The 23,070-nt window shown below is 65.7% G+C and overlaps 2 protein-coding genes across 5 annotated transcripts; both read left to right on the top strand.

Moving 5' to 3' along the window:
* The first annotated feature begins 422 nt into the window (after positions 1-422).
* Positions 423-13,794, top strand: LOC115643382 (major histocompatibility complex class I-related gene protein-like). 3 transcript variants are annotated; one of them, XM_030547369.1, is made up of 10 exons: positions 423-681; positions 3,483-3,761; positions 4,764-5,039; positions 5,365-5,640; positions 9,031-9,141; positions 9,485-9,517; positions 10,424-10,459; positions 10,795-10,827; positions 12,532-12,772; positions 13,360-13,794. In XM_030547369.1, exons 1-10 carry the CDS (start codon positions 615-617, stop codon positions 13,421-13,423), a joined length of 1,416 nt encoding a protein of 471 aa, XP_030403229.1. In that variant the 5' UTR covers positions 423-614; the 3' UTR covers positions 13,424-13,794. The 3 variants fall into 3 exon arrangements, with proteins under 3 accessions (XP_030403229.1, XP_030403230.1, XP_030403231.1); XM_030547370.1 differs by lacking the exon at positions 13,360-13,794 and having other exon boundaries at positions 5,365-5,604; positions 12,532-13,227; XM_030547371.1 differs by lacking the exons at positions 5,365-5,640; positions 13,360-13,794 and having other exon boundaries at positions 12,532-13,227.
* Positions 13,795-15,916: 2,122 nt separating this feature from the next.
* LOC115643383 (major histocompatibility complex class I-related gene protein-like) lies at positions 15,917-22,763 on the top strand. 2 transcript variants are annotated; one of them, XM_030547372.1, is made up of 8 exons: positions 15,917-16,039; positions 17,282-17,542; positions 18,157-18,432; positions 19,444-19,719; positions 20,769-20,873; positions 21,137-21,169; positions 21,712-21,744; positions 22,162-22,763. In XM_030547372.1, the coding sequence occupies exons 1-8, from the start codon at positions 15,979-15,981 to the stop codon at positions 22,182-22,184; spliced, it is 1,068 nt and encodes a 355-aa protein (XP_030403232.1). In that variant the 5' UTR covers positions 15,917-15,978; the 3' UTR covers positions 22,185-22,763. The 2 variants fall into 2 exon arrangements, with proteins under 2 accessions (XP_030403232.1, XP_030403233.1); XM_030547373.1 differs by having other exon boundaries at positions 22,046-22,763.
* Positions 22,764-23,070: the final 307 nt, after the last annotated feature.

Below are 23,070 nucleotides of genomic sequence, written 5' to 3'. Positions count from 1 at the left end.
GGGCTGGGCACTGGGGTGACTGTCACTGCCGGAGCCACCAGCTGGAGAAAGACGCTCAGGTAGGGGGCTGGGACGGGGGATTGTGGACAGGCTGGGCCCTGCCACCCAGGGGGGCAGCATCCAGACCCCAGTGCTGTGCGACTGGCTGAGACAGAGCCCCTGCGGGCAGCTGTGGCCAGGCCAGACCCAGATGCTGGGGGCCAGAGGCTGTTCCCCTCCCCTCCCCTCCTGGCTCCCAGCCCCCCCTGCTCTGACCACCAGACCCCCACTCCCCTCCCAGAGCCGGGGAGAGAACCCAGGAGTCTTGACTCCTAGCCCCTCCCCAGCTCTAACCATTACACCTCTCTGCCCAGCTAGGTGTTTGCCCCATGGGGGGAGGTGCCATCCTCAGTGACACTTTCACTTTCTGTCTCCGGCTGGCAGATGGGCTCTGCCTGGTCCCAGGGGATGGGGCAGCTGCTCTCTTGTGGGGCTTTCTCGGCTGCCCCAGCCCTTCCTGGGGCAAAGTCCCAGGGACGAGGCCAGGGGCAAGGTGTACCCGGAGAGTCGCTCTGCTCCGGAGCCCAGTGGGGAGCGTCCTGGCCGATGTAGGGGGGAGAGTGACTGGGCTCAGCATGGCTGTGCCTGTCCCCCTCCGCCTCCTCCTGCTGGGGGTCTTCGCCATCCCAGGGGGCTGTGCCTGTGAGTATTGGGGTGCTACCCCCAGCTCGCAGGGAGGGGCAGGATTCTGTGCTGGGAGGCGTCGAGGGGGATGGACCAGGGGGCAGGAAATGCTTGTATTGGGGTGAGGGGTTTTGGGGCTCGAATGCAGGCCTCCTCCCCCGCCCCCCGCAGGGCCCAGTTCTGCTCTCGGCCGCCTGGCTGTGAATCAGGAGTGAGCTGCTGATACTGGGGGCTGTAAAACTAATGCGAGCCCAGAATCGCAGCTCGGGTGGCTAGCTGGACGCTGGCACCCACCCCCCAACCCTCATAGCTGGGCGTCCTGGGAAAAGAGGGGGTTTCCTGGGGAGGGGTATGGCTGCGGAGAGTGGGGATCCCTGCCAATTGTTATGGGAGGGGGTACAGGGAACAGGGCTCCTGTCCCAGCTGGGCTCAGTCAGTGTTTGTAGGAACCCCCGATTCAGAGTCAGCCCTGCCCCACTTCCTTCCCCACGCCATTACGCATGTCACAACCTCTGGCTATGCCTCAGTTTCCCCTCCCATCCCCCCCCTTTGCCCCTCCTTGTGGGACACTGGATTTTGCGGTGACGGCTGCTCTCCCAACACCCTGCCTAGCCGCCTCCCGTGGTTTCGATCCCCCATCTGGCGAGCGCCCAGCGCGACGTGGGTGAGGCTGCCAGACACTAATTGCTGCTGTTAATTAAAGTTTATGGGGATCAGAAGTCAGGATGAGGGGCCTGGTCATGTCAGGCGCTGCGCGGATCCTGCTCAATTGAGATTGGGCCCCCCATCACGTTGGACACTGCATGGACCCCTGGCCCAGCAAAGAGTGAGGCCCCATCTACCCCCTTGCAGTGTGGAGTGGGGTCCCAGCTCTCCCCGGGGGCTGAGCTGGGTGAAAGGGGCTGCTGGCTGTGGGGCTGGACAGGGAAGGGGGCTGCTGGCTGTGGGGCTGGACGGGGAAGGGGTCTGCTGGCTGACGGGAGGATCTCTTCCCACTGCAGTGTGGGGTGGGGTCCCAGCTCGCCCTGGGGGCTGGACGGGGAAGGGGGCTTGTCATAAACAGATAAGAAAAGTTAATAGCACAGAAGTACTTCATATCTCTTTTGCCTGTAAAGGGTTAACAAGTTCAGTGAGCCTGGCTGTCACCTGACCAGAGGAGCAATCAGGGGACAGGAGACTTTCAAATCTTGAGGGAGGGAGGGAAGTTTTGTGTTGTGCTGTTAGTGTTTGGTTGTTGTTCACTCTGGGTTCTGAGAGGGACCAGACGTGCAACCAGGTTTCTCTCCAATCTCCCCGATACAGGCTCTTATAAGTTCAGACTAGTGAGTACTAGGTAGATAAAGTGAGTTAGGCTTATGGTTGTTTTCTTTATTTGCAAATGTGTATTTGGCTGGAAGGATTTTAATTTGTACTTGTATACTTAGGCTGGGAGGGTGTTCCCAGTGTCTATAGCTGAAAGACCCTGTAACATATTCCATCGTAAATTTACAGAGATAATTTTTACTGTTTTTTCTTTCTTTAATTAAAAGCTTTTCTTGTTTAAGAACCTGATTGTTTTTTTATTCTGCTGAGACCCCAGGGGACGGGGTCAGGATCCACCAGGGAATTGGTGGGGAGAAAGGAGGGAAGGGGGAGAGAGAGGCTAAATTCTCTCTGTGTTAGGATTACTTTCTCTCTCAGGGAGAATCTGGGGGGGGGGGAGAGAGAAGGAGGGGGGAAGGTGCATTTTCCTCTCTATTTCAGGATTCAAGGGGTTTGAATCACAGTGATCTTCCAGGGTAACCCAGGGAGGGGAAGCCTGGGAGAGGCAATGGTGGGGGAAAGGGTTTACTTTCCTTGTGTTAAGATCCAGAGGGACTGGGTCTTGGGGGTCCCCGGGCAAGGTTTTTGGGGGACCAGAGTGTACCAGGCACTGGAATTCCTGGTTGGTGGCAGCGCTACAGGTTCTAAGCTGGTAATTGAGCTTAGAGGAATTCATGCTGGTACCCCATCTTTTGGACGCTAAGGTTCAGAGTGGGGATTATACCATGACAGGGCTGCTGGCTGATGAGGAGGGTCTCTCCCCTCTGCAGTGTGGGGTGAGGTCCCAGCTTGCACTGGGGGCTGGACGGGGAAGGGGGCTGCTGGCTGATGAGGAGGGTCTCTCCCCTCTGCAGTGTGGGGTGGGGTCCCGGCTCTCCCCGGGGGCTGGGCTGGGCGAAAGGGGCTGCTGGCTGTGGGGCTGGACAGGGAAGGGGGCTGCTGGCTGACAGGAGGGTCTCTCCCCTCTGCAGTGTGGGGTGGGGTCCCGGCTTGCCCTGGGGGCTGGACGGGGAAGGGGGCTGCTGGCTGACGGGAGGGTCTCTCCCCACTGCAGTGTGAGGTGGGGTCCAGGCTCGCCCTGGGGGCTGGACGGGGAAGGGGGCTGCTGGCTGACGGGAGGGTCTCTCCCTTCTGCAGTGTGGGGTGGGGTCCCGGCTCTCCCCGGGGGCTGGGCCTGGCGAAAGGGGCTGCTGGCTGTGGGGCTGGACAGGGAAGGGGGCTGCTGGCTGATGAGGAGGGTCTCTCCCCACTGCAGTGTGGGGTGGGGTCCCGGCTCGCCCTGGGGGCTGGACGGGGAAGGGGACTGCTGGCTGACGGGAGGGTCTCTCCCCACTGCAGTGTGGGGTGGGGTCCCAGCTTGCCCTGGGGGCTGGACGGGGAAGGGGGCTGCTGGATGACGGGAGGGTCTCTCCCCACTGCAGTGTGGGGTGGGGTCCCAGCTTGCCCTGGGGGCTGGACGGGGAAGGGGGCTGCTGGCTGACGGGAGGGTCTCTCTCTCTCTCTCTCTCTCCCCGCAGACCCAGGCCCGCACTCGCTGCGCTATTTCTACACGGCGGTGTCGGAGCCCGGCCCGGGGCTGCCCCAGTTCACCGTGGTCGGGTACCTGGACGACCAGCTCTTCTTCCATTTCGACAGTGAGGGGAAGGGGGCCCAGCCCCGCGCCCCCTGGATCCAGGCCGAGGGGCCCGAGTACTGGGACCGGCAGACCTGGATCGCCAAGGGCTGGCAGGAGGCCTTCAACGGCAACGTCCGTATCGCCATGGAGCACTACAACCAGAGCGGAGTGAGGGGCCGGGGTGTGGGGCCTGGCGGTGACCCCAGACTCTGGGTCTAGGAGGGACCCCAGAGCCTGGGACCTAGGAGAGACTCTGTTCTGTCTCCATCCCTGGTCCCCACGGTGACCCCAGGCCCGGTGGTGACCTAGTCCCATATCCCTGGGCCTAAGCAGTGACTCCATCCCCTGTCCCCAGGTCTGGTGGTGACCCCGTCCCTTGTCCCCATCCCCGGCAGTGACCCTGGGCCTAGCACAGACCCTCATCCCTGTGGTGACCCTGTCCCCAGACCTGGCAGTGACCCCATCCCCGGGCCTAGCCCGGACCCCCATCCCCGTGGTGACCCTGTCACCAGGCCTGGAAGTGACCCCATCCTTTGTCCCCATCCCCAGCTGGGACCCCGTCCCCGGGCCCAGCAGGGACCGTAGCTCTCGGCTGAGCAGTGACCGTAACCCCAGTCCCAGCCCCAGTGCTGGCCGTAAATCTCCCCAGCCCGCGCCCTGCGCTGGCCGGTGCCCGTCACCCTGGGCAAAGGAGGAACCAGCCATCACCCCAGCCCTGGCATCAGGGTAACCCCAGCCCCAGCGCTGAGCGGAGCGGTGATCCGGGCCCGACCCTGGGCTAACAGTGACCCTTGTCTGACTCCTGGCTGAGCTGTGACCGGCCCCCGGCCCCAGGGCTAATGGTGATCCGACCCCGGGCGAAGCCATAACCCCGATCCTCGCCCTGGCTGAGCCATATGCCCAACCTTAACCCCAGCCCCCAGCCGAGCCGTGTCCCCGACCCTCGCTCGGAACTGAGTTCAATAGCAGCACAAGCGACTCGCCCTGGGGTTGTCTGCGGTGGCTGGGTCGTGGGGGCAGTGAGGGGCTGTGGGGCCACGAGGGGCTGTGGGGGCTGTGAGGGGCTGAGGGGCAGTGAGGGGCTAAGGGACCGAGGGGCCGTGGCCCCGAGTCAGATGTAACGAGCCATGTCAGGCGCCGTGGCCGGATCTGCGGCCTCACCCGGCTCCGTGCGTCCCTCCAGGCCTGCACACCTTCCAGTACATGTACGGCTGCCAGCTGCGGGCGGACGGCAGCACGGGGGGCTTCCGGCAGTACGGCTACGACGGGCGGGATTTCCTCTCCTACGACACCCGCACCCCCACCTGGGTGGCGCCCAGCAAGGAGGCCGAGATCACCAAGGGGAAGATGGATGCCGACCGGCGTCTGAGCCAGCAGCAGCGGGACTATCTGGAGCGGAAATGTGTCGAGTGGCTGCAGAAATACCTGGGCTACGGGAAGGAGACGCTGCAGAGGAGAGGTGAGGGGGGCAGGGAGCCCACCCGGGTGGGGGGACCCCCCCCCCTGCAGAGACTCACCCACTCCCTGGCCTGTCTGAGATACTAATTATATTGACCCAGGGCTGGGTTACAGGGCAAGACCCCCAGAGGTCAGCTGAGTCTTTTAGGGGGTCCCCTTCTGTGCCATGCCGGCAGGGTGCAGAGACCCCTCCCCAGGCAGGTCCCCTCTCCCCTGGGCTCCTGTGCGGGGCAGGTCCCTGTGGGGTGTTTCCCAGGCTCTGACCTCTCCTGCTTTCCCACTGGCACTAACCCTGCGGCTCTCCCTCTGCCCCCTCGTCTCCCCAGAGCGCCCGGCCATGCGGGTCACTGGCAGAGACGCCCCTGGCGGCCCCACCACCCTCTGCTGCCGGGCCCACGGCTTCTACCCCCGTGACATCGCCCTGAGCTGGCTGCGAAAGGGGGAGAGCAGAGAGCAGGAGACGTGGCGAGGGGGGGTCCTGCCCAACGGGGACGGGACCTACCACGCCTGGGCCACGGTGGAGCTCGACCCCCGGGAGAGAGGCCTGTACCGCTGCCATGTGGAGCGTGAGAGCCTGGCCCAGCCGCTCGTCGCCGTGTGGGGTGAGGCCGGGGGGTGTGGACGCTGGATGAAATGGGGGGGTGTCACAGGGCGACTGGCCCTACAGCCCCACCGGTAACACACTTCGCTCACCTCCCCAGGTGGAGAAAATGAGCGAAGCCGCAGGACAGGCAGGGCCTGTGGCTAGTGGGGGAGGAGGCTAAGACAGGACCCAGAGGGAGGGGGCACCCCGGGAAGCCAGAGGGAGCTGATAAATGAAGCGGGGTGTGACCGCGGAGCCAGCCTGGATCCCAGCCCGGGGCGGGGTGTGACCGTGGAGCCAGCCTGGATCCCAGCCTGGCCGGGGTTTAACCGCGGAGCGAGCCTGGATCCCAGCCTGGGCTGGGGTGTGACCGCGGAGCCAGCCTGGATCTCAGCCTGGGCCGGGGTGTGACCGCGGAGCCAGCCTGGATACCAGCCTGGGCTGGGGTGTGACCATGGAGCCAGCCTGGATCCCAGCCTGGCCGGGTTGTAACCGCGGAGCCAGCCTGGATCCCAGCCTGGCCGGGGTGTGACTGTGGAGCCAGCCTGGATCCCAGCCTGGGCCGGGGTGTAACCGCGGAGCCAGCCTGGATCTCAGCCTGGGCCAGGGTGTGACCGCGGAGCCAGCCTGGATCCCAGCCCGGGCCGGGGTGTGACCGTGGAGCCAGCCTGGATCCCAGCCTGGGCCGGGGTGTGACCGTGGAGCCAGCCTGGATCCCAGCCTGGCCGGGTTGTAACTGCGGAGCCAGCCTGGATCCCAGCCTGGCCGGGGTGTAACCGCGGAGCCAACCTGGATCCCAGCCTGGCCGGGGTGTGACCGTGGAGCCAGCCTGGATCCCAGCCTGGCCGGGTTGTAACTGCGGAGCCAGCCTGGATCCCAGCCTGGCCGGGGTGTGACTGTGGAGCCAGCCTGGATCTCAGCCTGGGCCGGGGTGTGACCGCGGAGCCAGCCTGGATCCCAGCCTGGGCCGGGGTGTAACCGCGGAGCCAACCTGGATCCCAGCCTGGCCGGGGTGTGACCGTGGAGCCAGCCTGGATCCCAGCCTGGCCGGGTTGTAACCGCGGAGCCAGCCTGGATCCCAGCCTGGCCGGGGTGTGACTGTGGAGCCAGCCTGGATCCCAGCCTGGGCCGGGGTGTAACCGCGGAGCCAGCCTGGATCTCAGCCTGGGCCGGGGTGTGACCGCGGAGCCAGCCTGGATCCCAGCCTGGGCCGGGGTGTGACCGCGGAGCCAATCTGGATCCCAGCCTGGCCGGGGTGTAACCGCGGAGCGAGCCTGGATCCCAGCCTGGCCGGGGTGTGACCATGGAGCCAGCCTGGATCCCAGCCTGGCCGGGGTTTAACCGCGGAGCCAGCCTGGATCCCAGCCTGGCCGGGGTGTGACTGTGGAGCCAGCCTGGATCCCAGCCTGGCCGGGGTGTGACCGTGGAGCCAGCCTGGATCCCAGCCTGGCCGGGGTGTGACCGCGGAGCCAGCCTGGATCTCAGCCTGGGCCAGGGTGTGACCGTGGAGCCAGCCTGGATCCCAGCCTGGCCGGGTTGTAACCGCGGAGCCAGCCTGGATCCCAGCCTGGCCGGGGTGTGACTGTGGAGCCAGCCTGGATACCAGCCTGGCCGGGTTGTAACCGCGGAGCCAGCCTGGATCCCAGCCTGGCCGGGGTGTGACTGTGGAGCCAGCCTGGATACCAGCCTGGGCCGGGGTGTAACCATGGAGCCAGCCTGGATCCCAGCCCTGGCCAGGGTGTGACCGCGGAGCCAGCCTGGATCCCAGCCTGGCTGGGGTGTAACCGCGGAGCCAACCTGGATCCCAGCCTGGCCGGGGTGTGACTGTGGAGCCAGCCTGGATCCCAGCCTGGCCGGGTTGTAACCGCGGAGCCAGCCTGGATCCCAGCCTGGCCGGGGTGTGACTGTGGAGCCAGCCTGGATCCCAGCCTGGCCGGGTTGTAACCGCGGAGCCAGCCTGGATCCCAGCCTGGCCGGGGTGTGACTGTGGAGCCAGCCTGGATACCAGCCTGGGCCGGGGTGTAACCATGGAGCCAGCCTGGATACCAGCCTGGCCGGGGTGTGACCGCGGAGCCAGCCTGGATCCCAGCCTGGCTGGGGTGTAACCGCGGAGCCAGCCTGGATCCCAGCCTGGCCGGGGTGTGACCGCGGAGCCAGCCTGGATCCCAGCCTGGCCGGGGTGTGACCGCGGAGCCAGCCTGGATCCCAGCCTGGCCGGGGTGTGACCGTGGAGCCAGCCTGGATACCAGCCTGGCCGGGTTGTAACCGCGGAGCCAGCCTGGATCCCAGCCTGGCCGGGGTGTGACTGTGGAGCCAGCCTGGATACCAGCCTGGGCCGGGGTGTAACCATGGAGCCAGCCTGGATCCCAGCCCTGGCCAGGGTGTGACCGCGGAGCCAGCCTGGATCCCAGCCTGGCTGGGGTGTAACCGCGGAGCCAACCTGGATCCCAGCCTGGCCGGGGTGTGACTGTGGAGCCAGCCTGGATCCCAGCCTGGCCGGGTTGTAACCGCGGAGCCAGCCTGGATCCCAGCCTGGCCGGGGTGTGACTGAGGAGCCAGCCTGGATCCCAGCCTGGGCCGGGGTGTAACCGCGGAGCCAGCCTGGATCTCAGCCTGGGCCGGGGTGTGACCGCGGAGCCAGCCTGGATCCCAGCCTGGGCCGGGGTGTGACCGCGGAGCCAACCTGGATCCCAGCCTGGCCGGGGTGTAACCGCGGAGCGAGCCTGGATCCCAGCCTGGCCGGGGTGTGACCATGGAGCCAGCCTGGATCCCAGCCTGGCCGGGGTTTAACCGCGGAGCCAGCCTGGATCCCAGCCTGGCCGGGGTGTGACTGTGGAGCCAGCCTGGATCCCAGCCTGGCCGGGGTGTGACCGCGGAGCCAGCCTGGATCTCAGCCTGGGCCAGGGTGTGACCGCGGAGCCAGCCTGGATCCCAGCCTGGCTGGGGTGTAACCGCGGAGCCAACCTGGATCCCAGCCTGGCCGGGGTGTGACTGTGGAGCCAGCCTGGATCCCAGCCTGGGCCGGGGTGTGACTGTGGAGCCTGATCCCAGCCCGGGCCAGGGGTCCCTGGCACTGAAACGTTGGCTGGAGGTGGAACGGGTTTGGGAACACGGCGAGCCTGGTGCCAGGCCCCTGTGAGTTAGCGGGAGTTTACAGTCCTGTTAACGAAGGATTGAAAAGGGAACGCGAGGCCTGGGCCCGGGGAGAAGAGACGCTCAGGAAGGAGCAGGGAAGGGCACCCGCTTCCCCTGGCTGCTGCGGTTTGAAGAGTAACGGACGTCCCCAGAACAGACTCACTGTGGGGGTACGGAGTACGGGGCAGGGTAGAGAGACAGCCACGGGGGGTGCGAATGGGGGAGGGGACAGACGTGGTGTTTGGGGGGGGTCTCACTCCCTGCTCCCTTGCAGAGCCCCCGTCCTGCTCGGCCCTGCTCCCTGCGCTGATTGGGGCCGTTGCTGTCACTGCCCTGCTTGCTGGAGGCACAGTTGAGTTTGTTCTCTGGAGGAGGCGGTGCTCAGGTAATGGGGGGCTGGTGGTGCCAGGCCTTGGGGAGCCACCTCTCAGTGTGGGGCCTGTGATGGGGCCCCGGGGGTGGGAGCAATCCAGACCCCTGTTTTGAGGCTGTGTGACTGCCCTGCGGGGGGCTGGGCAGAGACCCCGCTGGGGGCTGCTGCTGGGCCAGAGCCAGAGACAAGGCGGATGGTGCTGGATCTCTCTGTTCCCTTCCTTACACCCGGCTTCCCCTGGGACACTGAGTCGCGCCCTGAGCCCCGGGGTCTGTGCTGGGCTGGGAACACGGATCGGAGCTGGTTCCTGCCCCGGGAGCGGCCGCACTCACTGCAATCTGCCTTGTCTCTGCAGGGAAAACCGGAGCCGGATACACTCCAGCTCAGGGTGAGCGTGAGCCCGTTGGTGCTGCTGGCAGGTGTGGGGATGGGGCACAGCCCAGCCCAGAACCCCCCCCGGGACCGGGCTCTCAAGGTCCGGGGACTAACGCCCCCTCGGCCCCTGCTCAGCCAGTCACTCGCAATTCCCTGCGTCGCGCGACGTGCCCCCGACTCTGTGGGGTGCAGGCCCCCTGGTCTCCGGGCTGAGCCGTACCAGGCGGGGGGTCTTGGCTGGCTCTGCCCCGGGGCAGCTCTGGGTGATGCTGTTCCCTGTCTGGGGCAGGCTGGGGGGTGGTGAGCCCTGGGCCGGGGGGGTGGGGGAGGTGAGGGTGGAATCGATTCCTAGGGAGACGTCTGCCTCGCCAGCACCGGTTCAGGAGACACTAACCCCGCTTGTCCCCCCACAGAGGGCAATCAGGACTCCAGCTCCTCTCTGGGTTAATGATGGAGCAGGAGGGGTGACCCACTAACCCTTCAGTTCCTGGTCAGAGGCCCCAGCAGGGAGACCAGGTGGGGGTGGGATCTCGGGGGGGGGGGCTGTGAATGGGACTTGGCGATTCACCCTGCACTCCCCAGGAGGGTCATCTGTGAGCAGGGCAGGTAACCAGGGGCCCCTCCTTTCCCCTCTCTGGGGCCAGGCTCCCCTCGGCAGAGCTGGGAGGGACGGTCCCTGAGATCCCACCGCAGGGGCCCTGCCACATGGGCCCTTCCTCACCCAGCCTCGGGGTCGGGGCCCGGGCCCCCCAGGCCGAGCCGGCAGTGATGGTCTGGGCTCCCAGGGCAGCTCCCCCGGGGAGGGGTGGGTGTAACGGGATGGGTGTGGCTGGAACCCCTCCGAGGGGGGCCATGACCCCGGGAGCACACTGACCCCCTGGGCTCGGAGACATTGACCCTGTCCCCTTCTCCCCCACAGCCAGTGACAAAGAATCCAGCAAAGGGTCCAGCAGTGGTAAGTGTTGGGGGGTCCAACCCCCCTGGGGATCAGCTGTGGTCACAGAGACCTCTATGGGGAGATGCCTTCCCCAGGCCCTGCCCCAGGGTGCCCTGCAGTCACCCAGCCGGGGGTGGGTTCCCTCTGCAAGGGGGAGGGGGGTCATTCCAGGCTGTGGGGACTCGGGGACTCGTTCCTTTCTGATCCCTTCCCATGGTCCCTGCCTGGGCTGGGCCACTTCTGGGCCTCGGAGACGTTCTGCTCACCCCAGTCTGATCCCATTGGTGTGGGGTGGGGGGATCAGCCAGGAACCAGCCCTCTGCCCAGCGCTAACCCCCTTCTCCCTCCCACAGGCAGCGACTCTGGGTGTGACACCGGCTCACTAGGTAAGTGGTGACTTCAGCCCAGGGCCTGGCTGCTTTCTGGGTGGGCGACTCCCCCCAGCCATAGGCCCAGAGCCCCCCAGGCCCTGCCCCTCTAGCAGACCAGCCTGGGGGCAGAGTGGGGGAGTCTGAGCACCTGCTCCCCACGGTGGGGAGCAATGAACCAGCCTGGGAACTCCCTCCTCTTCCCCCCACCCTGCCCAGACAGAGCTGGGACTGATCCTGCTGGGTATGGAGCATTTCACCCCCATTTGGCCCTGCTGCGGGGGGATCTGGAGAACGGCCTGAGGGTGGGGAGAGCCCCCCAGGCCCTGCTCCTCTAGCAGACCAGCCTGCCCAGACAGAGCTGGGAGTGACCCTGCTGGGTATGGAGCGTCTCACCCCATCTGGCCCTGCTGCGGGAGGGTCTGGAGAATGGCCTGAGGGTGGGGAGAGCCCCCCAGGCCCTGCTCCTCTAGCAGACCAGCCTGCCCAGACAGAGCTGGGAGTGACCCTGCTGGGTATGGAGCGTCTCACCCCATCTGGCCCTGCTGCGGGGGGATCTTGAGAATGGCCTGAGGGTGGGGGGAGCCCCCCAGGCCCTGCTCCTCTAGCAGACCAGCCTGCCCAGACAGAGCTGGGAGTGACCCTGCTGGGTATGGAGCATCTCACCCCATCTGGCCCTGCTGCGGGAGGGTCTGGAGAACAGCCTGAGGGTGGGGGGAGCCCCCCAGGCCCTGTTCCTCTAGCAGACCAGCCTGCCCAGACAGAGCTGGGAGTGACCGTGCTGGGTATGGAGCGTCTCACCCCATCTGGCCCTGCTGCGGGGGGATCTTGAGAACGGCCTGAGGGTGGGGGGAGCCCCCCAGGCCCTGCTCCTCTAGCAGACCAGCCTGCCCAGACAGAGCTGGGAGTGACCCTGCTGGGTATGGAGCATTTCACCCCCATCTGGCCCTGCTGCGGGGGGATCTGGAGAACGGCCTGAGGGTGGGGAGAGCCCCCCAGGCCCTGCTCCTCTAGCAGACCAGCCTGCCCAGACAGAGCTGGGACTGATCCTGCTGGGTATGGAGCGTCTCACCCCATCTGGCCCTGCTGCGGGAGGGTCTGGAGAACGGCCTGAGGGTGGGGGGAGCCCCCCAGGCCCTGCTCCTCTAGCAGACCAGCCTGCCCAGACAGAGCTGGGAGTGACCCTGCTGGGTATGGAGCGTCTCACCCCATCTGGCCCTGCTGTGGGGGGGGTCTGGAGAACGGCCTGAGGGTGGGGAGAGCCCCCCAGGCCCTGCTCCTCTAGCAGACCAGCCTGCCCAGACAGAGCTGGGAGTGACCCTGCTGGGTATGGAGCATCTCACCCCATCTGGCCCTGCTGCGGGGGGATCTTGAGAATGGCCTGAGGGTGGGGGGAGCCCCCCAGGCCCTGCTCCTCTAGCAGACCAGCCTGCCCAGACAGAGCTGGGAGTGACCCTGCTGGGTATGGAGCGTCTCACCCCATCTGGCCCTGCTGCGGGGGGATCTGGAGAACGACCTGAGGGTGGAAGGAGCCCCTGTCCAGCTGCAGCGGGTCCCTCTCCGGTGTCAGCTCTGAACCGTACGAACAGACACGGCTCCTGCAGAGGCACCATAGAAAAAGGGGGTGCACCTGGGGGGACTGCCAGAAAAGAGAGGGTATGGAGCCACCAGAAAAGGGGAGGCTCTGGGCTCCCCCTGACTCCCTGTATCTCGTTCTTGCAGGGTCGGAGGCCACAAGTGTGGGAGAGACCAGTCGCCATCCAGAAGCTCAGCAGCTCCTCCCCATGGGTGTTCCTGCCCCGCTCGACGACGGGGACCCCCCAGCGGCTGGAGTCATTCCTGGGGTCTCCCCCCCCCCTTGGCCGCTGACTGTCCATGTGACCTGGACTGAATCCCTCACTCTTTCCCTCTGCCTCGGTGCCCAGGCCCCAGGTGTGACGCTCGGCTGCCTCGCGGGAGAAAAATATCTTTTCGTTAGGAGTAGAATAAGATCCCCCCCGCCCCCTTTAATCAATTGCCCTGTTGAATGAACAAGGTGTGGATGAGCCAGGTGTGGAAGGCAGCACCTCCAGACAGCTGCACCCCTTGGAGAGGGGCTGGGAGCCAGCCCCAAGGACAATAAAACGGGCCAAGTGGGCTCACTAGAGAAGCTCAGACACACTGACGGCCTCGGGGGTTAGAAGCCAGCACCTTCCCTTGGAAACACCCTCTGTGCAGCATTGGGACAACACCCAGAAGGAGGCACCACAGATGACCAATGGACACACCCAGATTTTGAATCTGGTGCAGATTTGCTTGAGAGGGAAGCTGCTATGAGGGGAGGTGTCTTGCAGAGGACCCCGGCTCCACCCCTCCCCCGTCTAACTTACCTGGCCAGTGCAGTTAAGGGGAGCAACTAGTTGGTAACAACAACAAGAAGGGTGTGTGTGTGTGTGTGTGTGTGTGTGTGTGTGTGTGTGTGTGTGTGATATATCTCATACGCAGATGATGCAGTGCAGATTGATACATGTATTACCAAGAAATGTGGGGCTTTGCCTTAACCCCCTGAAAAGATCCTGTGCAGCACTTTAAGTACAACAGGTTAAGTACCTGGGATCTGTCAGACTTACAGTGAAAGCTGCTGTGTGGGGCAGAGACCCTTAGATTTCTCAACCAGGGGACGCGCACCCCTGGGGGGTCACAGAGACCTGCCAGGGGGTCCATCAACTCCGCTGGATATTTCCCTAGTTGTGCAGCAGGCTACACAAAAAACACCAGTGAAATCGGTGCAAAGTACAGTTTCGTACCGTGACTGTTTCTGTGGCTCTGTGTAATGTACAGGGCACTGACATGTAAGTGCAGTGTTTATATTCCAATTATTGTATCTTATACAATATATATTGATATCTTCTGTCTCTTATAATTATACGGTAAAAATGTACTACTGTATTGTTCACTCCATGCAGCCGATGAAGTGGGCTGTAACGCAGAATCATAGAATATCAAGGTTGGAAGGGACCTCAGGAGCTTCTGCCCACGAAAGCTTCTGCCCAGATAAATGTGTTAGGTGCCATAAGGACTAAGGTGCCATAAGGACTCCTGTCCTTTTTGTGGATACAGACTGACACGCCTACCGCTCGGAAATGTTTCAGTAATAGTGTGACTGTGACACGTTTCATGTCTGATTTTTAAGTACTTTTAAGTGAGGAGAAACCTGGGGGACGCAAGACAATCCGCCTTCGGAAAGGGGGACAGTCTGGAAAGCGTGAGACCCACTGGACTAGCTCGTGTCACTGAACCCCTGGAACAAAGGCCCTGTCTCTGGTGTGCCCCTCACCTGTCTGGGTGTTTGCTGTGTCTGTCTGAGCCCGTCTCCCCTCCCGGCGCCAGGCTCTGCTGCCCCAGCAAGCCGAACCGCCCTGTTGCTGAGAACTGAAAACTCCAGTCAATGCAGGAGGATTCACAGGCCGAGGCCTGGGGTGTCCCCTGTTGGTGCCGTTGCAGCCGGGAGGCAGTAAAGCCCAATGGCCCCGTCACATCTGAGTGAATCTGGATCCTGTTTGAATCTGAGCTGCTCGCTCCAGAGCCACGTACAGACAGACCCGGCTAACACCGCGCAGACCACGGCACTCTCAGTCCCAGCGGCTCTGGGTCTGTGCAGGGCAGAGACACCCCAGCCCTCCCGTCCCTCCTCAGACGGCCCTCAGAGCCGGATCTGGGGCAGTGTGTTCATTGCCTGTATTGCAGTAGTGTTGGGGGTGCCCAGCCCAGGCGGAGACCCTCCGGCGCCAGGCGCTGCACAGCCAGTCCCTGCCCCAGGGAGCTGACAGCTCTGGGGAGAGACGCTCAGACGGGTTAACGTCGCTGGCATCAGCACGGCGTGGCCCTCGGTGGAGGAGGCTGCACCCAGGGGATCCTGGCCTAGTGATGCGTTAGCAGCATGTCGGTACCTGTCTCAGCTCAGCGTGGGGCAGGTTGAGGCAAGATCCCCACGGATCCAGCTGGCCTGGGGCAGGATGCAGCTACCGCGGGGACTGGCACCACTGGCAGTTCAGCCCCAGCTCCCTGCCGGCTGGATGTGACCCGCGCTGGGCCTGGCGGGCGCCAGAGGCCGGATAGCAGCAGCTCTGCCATTCCCCCACGCTCCGGTCCCCATGTGACTGCCTCGAACTCGCTGCTGAGGGACTGGCAGGGGAAGAGGAAGCGACACCCTGCGGGCTGCACTGCGACTTCGCCATCCTGTCCCCCCCGGCCCCTGGCACGGGGAACTTGTGGCCCTGCGGCGACCGGGGAGAGTTAAACACAGCCGCTGCGCCGGTCGCCTGGGCTGGGCAGGGAGCCCGTCACCACAGCCAGCCGCCCGCAATGGGCATTGGCCACCGCACACAGTGCCGGCCACGGGGGGACAGACACACCCCGACCTCCTGGGGAGCTCACCCTGGTCGCTGGGTTCGATCCAGCTGCCTTCTACTGCCCATGGGGCAGACCGGGGTGGGCATGGGGGTCTGTGGGGAAGGGGGTGGGCACCGGGTCAGGGAGGAAGGGCTCAGGAGATCAGGCAGAGCCGCAGCAGGGCCGGCTGGGGGGTGTAACGAAGCAGAGTCTCCCTGCCATCCACCAGGAGCTTTGTTATTCGCTGTTGAGTTTGTGTGGAAGGTGCCGGGATGCCAGGGTGATGGGCAGCAGGGTAACCCCCCCTGAGAGAGGCCAGGAGGCAGGGCCTGGAGCGATGGGGGGGGGTCTGTGGGGAAGGACGACATGGGCAGGGTGAAGATTAAAGGTGTGTGGGGGGGAATTAAGCCAGGACTCCTGGGTTCTCTCCTGGACTAAGGCTCCTAAATCACTTTAACTCTTTGGAAGACACCCCCGGGCAGCGCAGGGGGCAGGCTGAGGGGCACGTGGGTAATGTGAGCAGATGGGGGCGGCTCACTGGGGGGCGGGGGGGACCCTGGTGTGTCCTGTGACTAAGCACAAAGGATTCAGGACCCCCCCCCCATGTCTGTGACTCTAACTGAATTGCGGGAGGGGCGGCCCAGGCTCCGGAATCTCACTTCCTCCCTGCCCCGGCCCCGGGGGTCTGTCGCAATGGGCAGGACACGCCCGTGGTGCCCAATCCCCGCGGGGGGGGGGCGGCTCCCAGGGCCGGCAGCAGCGCGCCCCACAGCACAGCGGGATCGCGACCCACACGGCATGGGGGGCCCAGGCAGCCTCCTCCTTCTCCCCATCCTCCTGCTGGGGGGCGCTGAGTCACGTGAGAAGGGGCAAACGGGCCTTAACCCCTCCCCCAGGAGCGGGAGGTGGGGGGCTGGGAGCCAGGACTCCTGGGTTCTCTCTTCGGCTATGAGCAGGGAGCGGGGGCTGGTGGGTTAGAGCAGGGGGGGCTGGGAGCCAGGACTCCTGGGTTCTCTCTTCGGCTATGAGCAGGGAGCGGGGGCTGGTGGGTTAGAGCAGGGGGGGCTGAGAGCCAGGACGCCTGGGTTCTCTCCCCGGCTCTAGGAGGAGAGTGGGGGCTGGTGGGCTAGAGCAGGGAGGGACTGAGGGCCAGGACTCCTGGGTTCTCTCCCCAGCTCTAGGAGGGGAGTGGGGGCTGGTGGGTTAGAGCAGGGGGGGCTGAGAGCCAGGACTCCTGGGTTCTCTCCCTGGCTCTGGGAGGGGAGTGGGGGCTGGTGGGTTAGAGCAGGGAGGGGCTGGGAGCCAGGACTCCTGGGTTCTCTCCCCGGCTCTAGGAGGAGAGTGGGGGCTGGTGGGCTAGAGCAGGGAGGGACTGAGGGCCAGGACTCCTGGGTTCTCTTCCTGGCTGTGGGAGACATTTCTCTGTCACAGGCCCCGGGTGGGGTGGGGTGTGTGTGCAGTGGTATATTTCCCGTGGTATCGGGGGAGGGCTGGGACGTACTGCCCAGGTGGGGGAGAGTCCGGCAGCAGTCTGGGGTGCCAGTGGATAGTGGGTGTGTTGTGGGGTGCCAGGAGCTCACTGGGGAGTTGGGGCCAGACCCACCCCTGAGGGTGATGTCATTGGTCTGGGGCCGGATGTGGCAGCAGCCTCCTTCCCCACTGTTTTCACCCCACGTCTGGCTCTGTCCACTCTCCCTGCAGCCCTGTGCCTGGGCTAGGGAATCGGGGTTCATGGGCTGTGTGGTGGCAGGGCTGCCCTGTGGTGCTGGGGAAGGGAACTCCATGTGTGTGTCTGTCCGCTGGCTGTGTGTGTATGTGTGCAGTGTCCGTGGACACACACCCTCTGTCCCATTCTCAGCACAATTGTTCATGCTCTACTGTGTGTCAGGTGCCCTGTAGTGCTTCCAGCTGCTGGTGATTCCCCATTTGCTCTGTGCTTGAGGAGATGAGTGAGCTGTCCGTCAATCCCCCTTACAATTATATTGGGGATTTTTTGGGGGGGATTTCTGTGGAGCTGTGGGAGTGGGGGCTGCTTTCCCGGCGTTTGCGGGCGGGGGTGCAGGCAGATCCCACTAACACCGCCGCTCCCCCTCCCCCGCAGGGTGGCACTCCCTGCAATACTTCCTGACGGCCGTCTCGGAGTCCGGCCCAGGGGTGCCCGAGTTCACCGTGGCTGGCTACGTGGACGGGCAGCGCTTCGTGGAGTACGACAGCGAGACCCAGCAGATGCAGGCCCGGGCACCCTGGATGCAGGAGACCGAGCCTGAGGTCTGGGAGCGGGAGAACCGCGTCCACAAGGTGCGTCAGGCCTGCTTCCGGGGCAAGGTGCGGAGCCACATGCACCTCTACAACCAGAGCAGGGGTGAGTCTGCGCCCGCACGCGGCCAGAGGGGCTGGGGCAGAGGGGCTGGGGCACTGGGGACATGGGGGGGAGAGAGGGGACCTGGAGCACTGCTCTGGGAGCCAGGACTCCTGGGTTCTGTCCCCAGCTCTGGGAGGGGAGTGGGGGCTGGTGGGTTAGAGAGGGAGTGGGGGCTGAGGAGTGGGAACCAGGACTCCTGGGTTCTAGCCCTGGCTCTTTTCCCTTGACCTGCTGGGTGACCTTGGCCAAGTCAGTTCACTTCTCTGTGCCTCAGTTTCCCCTCTGGTTTCTTGTCTCTTTGCCACGTGACCTGTTTGGGGCAGGGACTGTCTCACTGTGTCTGTGCAGCGCCCCCAGCGGGCCGGGGCTCCCTACCCCTCTCTCTGTTCCCAGGAATGGCCGGATCAGAACCAAGGTCCATGCAGTCCTGCCCAGCCAGGACCCCGCGGGGGGCAGATGAGGGCTGGCACTGAGGGGGGCACAGGGCAGGGCCCTGCAGGATCCCTGCTAAGCAGGGTCTGGGGTGGGGTCCAGGGAGGGGTCACAGACCCAGCAGTGGTCCTGGCTCTGTGGGGTCCCCGTCCCAACGCCACTCCCGGTTCTGCCCCGCGCAGGCTTCCACATCTTCCAGTACGCCTACGGCTGCGAGATCTGGGCGGACGGCAGCACCGGGGGCTTCCGGCGCTTTGGCTACGACGGGGGCGACTTCCTGATCTACGACGCCGCCCGGCACCGCTGGGAGGCTCCCGCCCGGGAGGCCGAGGCCACCCAGCGCCGGTGGAACGGGGACCCGGTCGCCCTGCAGTACTATCGCCACTTCCTGGAGCGGGAGTGTGTCGAGGCCCTGCGCCGCTACCTGCAGCTCGGGCGGGGGGCGCTGGCCAGGCAAGGTGAGGGCAGGGGGTCCTGGGGGGCAGGGTGAGGGCAGGGGCGCTGGCCAGGTGGGGTGAGGGCAGGGGGCCCTGAGGGGTGAGGTGAGGGTAGGGGGCGCTGGCCAGGCGGGGTGAGGGCAGGGGGCCCTGAGGGGTGAGGTGAGGGTAGGGGGCGCTGACCAGACGGGGTGAGGGCAGGGGCCCCTGGGGGGTGAGGTGCGGGTAGGGGTGCTGGCCAGGGCAGGTGAGGACAGGGGGATCTGGAGGTGGGGTGAGGGCAGGGGGTGCTGGCCAGGCGGGGTGAGGGCAGGGGGTCCTGGGGGGCAGGGTGAGGGCAGGGGCGCTGGCCAGGCGGGGTGAGGGCAGAGGGCCCTGGGGGGTGGGGTGAGGGTAGGGGTGCTGGCCAGGGCAGGTGAGGACAGGGGGAGCTGGAGGTGGGGTGAGGGCAGGGGGTGCTGGCCAGGCGGGGTGAGGGCAGGGGGTCCTGGGGGGCAGGGTGAGGGCAGGGGCGCTGGCCAGGCGGGGTGAGGGCAGAGGGCCCTGGGGGGTGGGGTGAGGGTAGGGGTGCTGGCCAGGGCAGGTGAGGACAGGGGGAGCTGGAGGTGGGGTGAGGGCAGGGGGTGCTGGCCAGGCGGGGTGAGGGCAGGGGGTTCTGGGGGGCAGGCGGCGCTGGGGGGTGGGAGAAGGGAGGGCAGAGAGCACTAGGGGTGGGATGAGGGCAGGGGGAGCTGGGGGGGGAGGGAGGAGGGCAGGGGGTTCTGGTGAGGCAGAGGAAGGGCAGGGGGCGCTGGGGGGGAGGGGGAGGACCTCCCATGGGGCTGGGGGGCAGGGACGTCCCTGATGCTCCCCGACTTCCCATTTGGGGACACCCCTGCCCCATGGATCTCCTGGCCCCTCACTCCAGGTCTGTGTCCCCATCCGGGCCCAGGGAGGGATGTTGGGGCGAGTGCTGGTAGCGGCCGGGGGGACCCGGGTGCTGCTCACTGGCCGTGACCCTGCGGCTCCCCCTTTGCCCCCTCGTCTCCCCAGAGCGCCCGGCCGTGCGGGTCACCGGCAGAGACGCCCCTGGCGGCCCCACCACCCTCTGCTGCCGGGCCCACGGCTTCTACCCCCGGGACATCGCCCTGAGCTGGCTGCGAAAGGGGGAGAGCAGAGAGCAGGAGACGTGGCGAGGGGGGGTCCTGCCCAACGGGGACGGGACCTACCACGCCTGGGCCACGGTGGAGCTCGACCCCCGGGAGAGAGGCCTGTACCGCTGCCATGTGGAGCACGAGAGCCTGGCCCAGCCGCTCGTCGCCGTGTGGGGTGAGGCCGGGGGGAGGGGGATTGTGGGGGGGCTGAGCCCCTGCATAGGCGATGGGGACTGACCCTGTGATGGGGGAGGGGGGCTATGGGGCACTGATGGGGGAACCGAGTGACTGACTCCTGTAATGGGGGCTGGGGGGTCTATGGGGCACTAATGGGGGAGGGGGTGACTGACCCCTGTGATGGGGGAGGAGCTCAGAGGGGTCTATGGGGCACTGACAGGGGAGGGGGTGACTGACTCCTGTGATGGGGGAGGAGCTCAGGGGGGCTATGGGGCACTGACAGGGGAGGATGTGACCGACTCCTGTGATGGGGGAGGATCTCGGGGGGGACTATGGGGCACTGATAGGGGAGGGGGTGACTGACCCCTGTGATGGGGGAGGAGCTCAGGGGGGCTATGGGGCACTGACAGGGGAGGATGTGACTGACCCCTGTGATGGGGGAGGAGCTCAGGGGGGCTATGGGGCACTGACAGGGAGGGGGTGACTGACCCCTGTGATGGGGGAGGAGCTCAGGGGGGCTATGGGGCACTGACAGGGGAGGAGGTGACTGACTCCTGTGATGGGGGAGGATCTCGGGGGGGACTATGGGGCACTGACAGGGGAGGGGGTGACTGACCCCTGTGATGGGGGAGGAGCTCAGGGGGGCTATGGGGCACTGACAGGGGAGGGGGTGACTGACTCCTGTGATGGGGGAGGATCTCGGGGGGGACTATGGGGCACTGACAGGGGAGGGGGTGACTGACCCCTGTGATGGGGGAGGAGCTCAGGGGGGCTATGGGGCACTGACAGGGGAGGGGGTGACTGACCCCTGTGATGGGGGAGGAGCTCAGGGGGGCTATGGGGCACTGACAGTGGAGGGGGTGACTGACTCCTGTGACGGGGGAGGAGCTCAGGGGGCTATGGGGCACTGACAGGGGAGGGGGTGACTGACTCCTGTGATGGGGGAGGATCTCGGGGGGGGGCTATGGAGCACTGCCGGGGGAGCAGGGCAGTGGCGGGGGGGGTCTCGTCCGGTTTCCTTCAGCCCTTGTCCTGTCCCCGTCTCAGAGCTGCCGTCCGAGTCGCTGCTGGTCCCGGAGGTGGCGGGCGTGATCCTGGCCCTGGGGGCGGTCGCCGTGCTGGTCGGCCTGGCCTGGAGGAGGAGGCAGTCAGGTACGGAGCCGGGGCGGGGGTTCCCGGGCTGCCCCACGCCCTGCCCCCCCAGTGCTGGTGCCCTGGGCTCCCCGAGGGGGGCTGGCAGGGACACTGATGGGGACTCAGGGAGGGAACCGACTGCTCACCCTGGGGTGTCTGGTCCCCTCCCCGCGGGCTGGGTTTATCGGGGACCCTAAGCCCCGGTGTCCATGCTGGGCCGGGCCCCGGAGAGCGACCAGACCCGGCTCCAGCGGTCTCTGAAATCTGCCTTCTCCCCGCAGGGCCCAAGGCGGATCTGTACTCGCCGGCGCCGGGTAAGTGAGACGGCCCCATGCTGGGCTGGGCGCTGTCCGTGTCCCCCCACCGAGACCGGCCTGGCCTTGGCGCCGAGCTGTGCAGTGTGGGGGAGCTGGGGAGCAGGGTCCGGGCACCATGAACACCCCGAGGGCGCTGGGCCTGCCGGGACAGTCGCTGTCTTGTGGGTCTGTCTGAAACCCGAACCCCACGCCCAGTCCCCGGGGCCCCTGGCGGGAGGTTAGCTCCCACGCACCTTCCTGAAATCAGGCATCAGTGGCTGCCAGGGTGGGGGGGAATTAACCCCTGGAACAGCTGGCCGGGCGATTCTCCGTCGCTGGCAGGGCTTAGCTCACAGGGGGTGTTTGCTCCCAGATCTGCTCTGGGGATCCTTGTGGGGCCGGTCACCTTCCCTACCTGGGCTGGGCCGTTCCTTTGCCTCTGTGTCGCAATCTGACCAGCTCCCGTTTGTTCCCCGTGGGGCGGGGAGGTGGGGAGCTGAGCCCAGGGGAGCGTATCAAGCCCCACCAGACACTGACCCCCTTCCCTTCTCCCCCCACAGCCAGCGAGCATGGATCGGACAGCTCCATCACCGGTATGTGGGGGGGGCTCTGTCCCAGAGGAGACCCCCAGGCCTGGCCCCTCCGACAAGCCAGCCCTGAGCTCAAGGCTGGGGTGCCGAGTGCAGGGCCAGGTCTGCGGCTGGGTCTGTCTCCCCTCTGCAGAGAGGGGTTCCAGGCAGCGGGAGCACTGGGGGGTGTCTCTGGGAGGGGGAGAGCTTGGGGTGGTCTCTCTGGGGAATGGCCCTAGGGGAAACCCACCCCCCCAGCCCCTCTCTGACCCATACGGACGCGGCTCGGGGCAGACCCTGACTCTCCCGTGTCTTCCTCCTGCAGCTCTAACGTAGCCGGTTGGAGCCGGAGGAGACTCCAGACTTTGAAGACGGACTGACCCAGGGGCTCCAGCCCCCCTGCCCCTCCTCAGTGTTATCTCCCTGTTACTCCTTGCATAGGGCCTCGGAGCTGTGCCTGGTGAACAGCCCCACGTCTCCTGAACCTCCCGCCTCCCTGGGACCCACTGCCGGGGGGTCGCCTGCCCCGTGCTCTGCATGTTGGCCACGGGACGCGAACTGGGGAGCTCGGATGGGCACGGCCGGCCCCATTTGCTGTCTGGTTTATTTAGAGTGTGAGCCCCTCGGGGCAGGGACTGCGGCCTCCTTATCTCTGGGGTGCACGGAGCCCCATCCCAGCACCCACTGGAGAAGGGGGGAAGGGCCGGTCACGTGGAAAACCGTAATTTTTGGCCTAAAACTGAACACTTCTGGCTGAAAACCAACAAATTCCATGTGGCGAAGCTACCGCAGTTGCCCATGGGAGCTGGAGTTTGGGTGCCCCGTGCTCCCACTTTCTGTAGGCTCCCTCAGAGCATCATGGGAGTCCCTGTTGGTGGGAGCAGTGCAGTCTGGGAGCCAGGACTCCTGGGTCCTATTCCCAGCTCTGCTGCTGGCTCGCTGTGAGGCCCTGAGTGATTCCCCTCCCCGCTCTGTGCCTCAGTTTCCCTCTCTTGAAAACAGGGAGAATACTTCCTGTCCTGCCGGGGGGGGGGGGGGGCTTGTGAGGGTGCCTGTTACAGGTGTGATGCAGTAGGGACTGTCTGTGTGGGGAGGGGGAGAGCAGGGGAGGACTTTAGGGGATGGACGATGCCAGGGCTGTAACCTGAGCTAGGTAAGGGAGGGGAAAGGTCAACACCTTTGCCTGGGAAGGGGACAAAGGAAGGGAGTGGCAGGAGGGAAGCAGTTGGAGTTTGGGCTTGGGGCTGTGTGGGCGGAATTCAGGGTATCCTAGCTAGGATCCAAGCACCCTGAAAGCCCAGAAGGACTTAGTGGAGGGGTCCTGACTGTGCCTGCAAGCTCTGCTGTAAC

Source organism: Gopherus evgoodei, unplaced genomic scaffold, assembly GCF_007399415.2.
Source record: "Gopherus evgoodei ecotype Sinaloan lineage unplaced genomic scaffold, rGopEvg1_v1.p scaffold_58_arrow_ctg1, whole genome shotgun sequence".
NCBI lineage: Eukaryota > Metazoa > Chordata > Testudines > Testudinidae > Gopherus > Gopherus evgoodei.
Note: the sequence above shows the minus strand (reverse complement) of the source record. Positions and strands in the feature narration are given on the sequence as shown.

What these genes read in the sequence shown, in the direction of transcription:
- LOC115643382 (XM_030547369.1), top strand. Translation starts at nt 615, where the DNA reads ATGGCTGTGCCTGTCCCCCTCCGCCTCCTCCTGCTGGGGGTCTTCGCC. An exon ending in GAGCGGAGTGAGGGGCCGGG is followed by an intron (nt 3,762 to 4,763) that starts GTGTGGGGCCTG and finishes GCGTCCCTCCAG; the next exon opens with GCCTGCACACCTTCCAGTAC. An exon ending in GCCGCTCGTCGCCGTGTGGG is followed by an intron (nt 5,641 to 9,030) that starts GTGAGGCCGGGG and finishes GCTCCCTTGCAG; the next exon opens with AGCCCCCGTCCTGCTCGGCC.
- LOC115643383 (XM_030547372.1), top strand. Translation starts at nt 15,979, where the DNA reads ATGGGGGGCCCAGGCAGCCTCCTCCTTCTCCCCATCCTCCTGCTGGGG. An exon ending in TCTGTACTCGCCGGCGCCGG is followed by an intron (nt 21,170 to 21,711) that starts GTAAGTGAGACG and finishes CTCCCCCCACAG; the next exon opens with CCAGCGAGCATGGATCGGAC. An exon ending in ATCGGACAGCTCCATCACCG is followed by an intron (nt 21,745 to 22,161) that starts GTATGTGGGGGG and finishes CTCCTTGCATAG; the next exon opens with GGCCTCGGAGCTGTGCCTGG.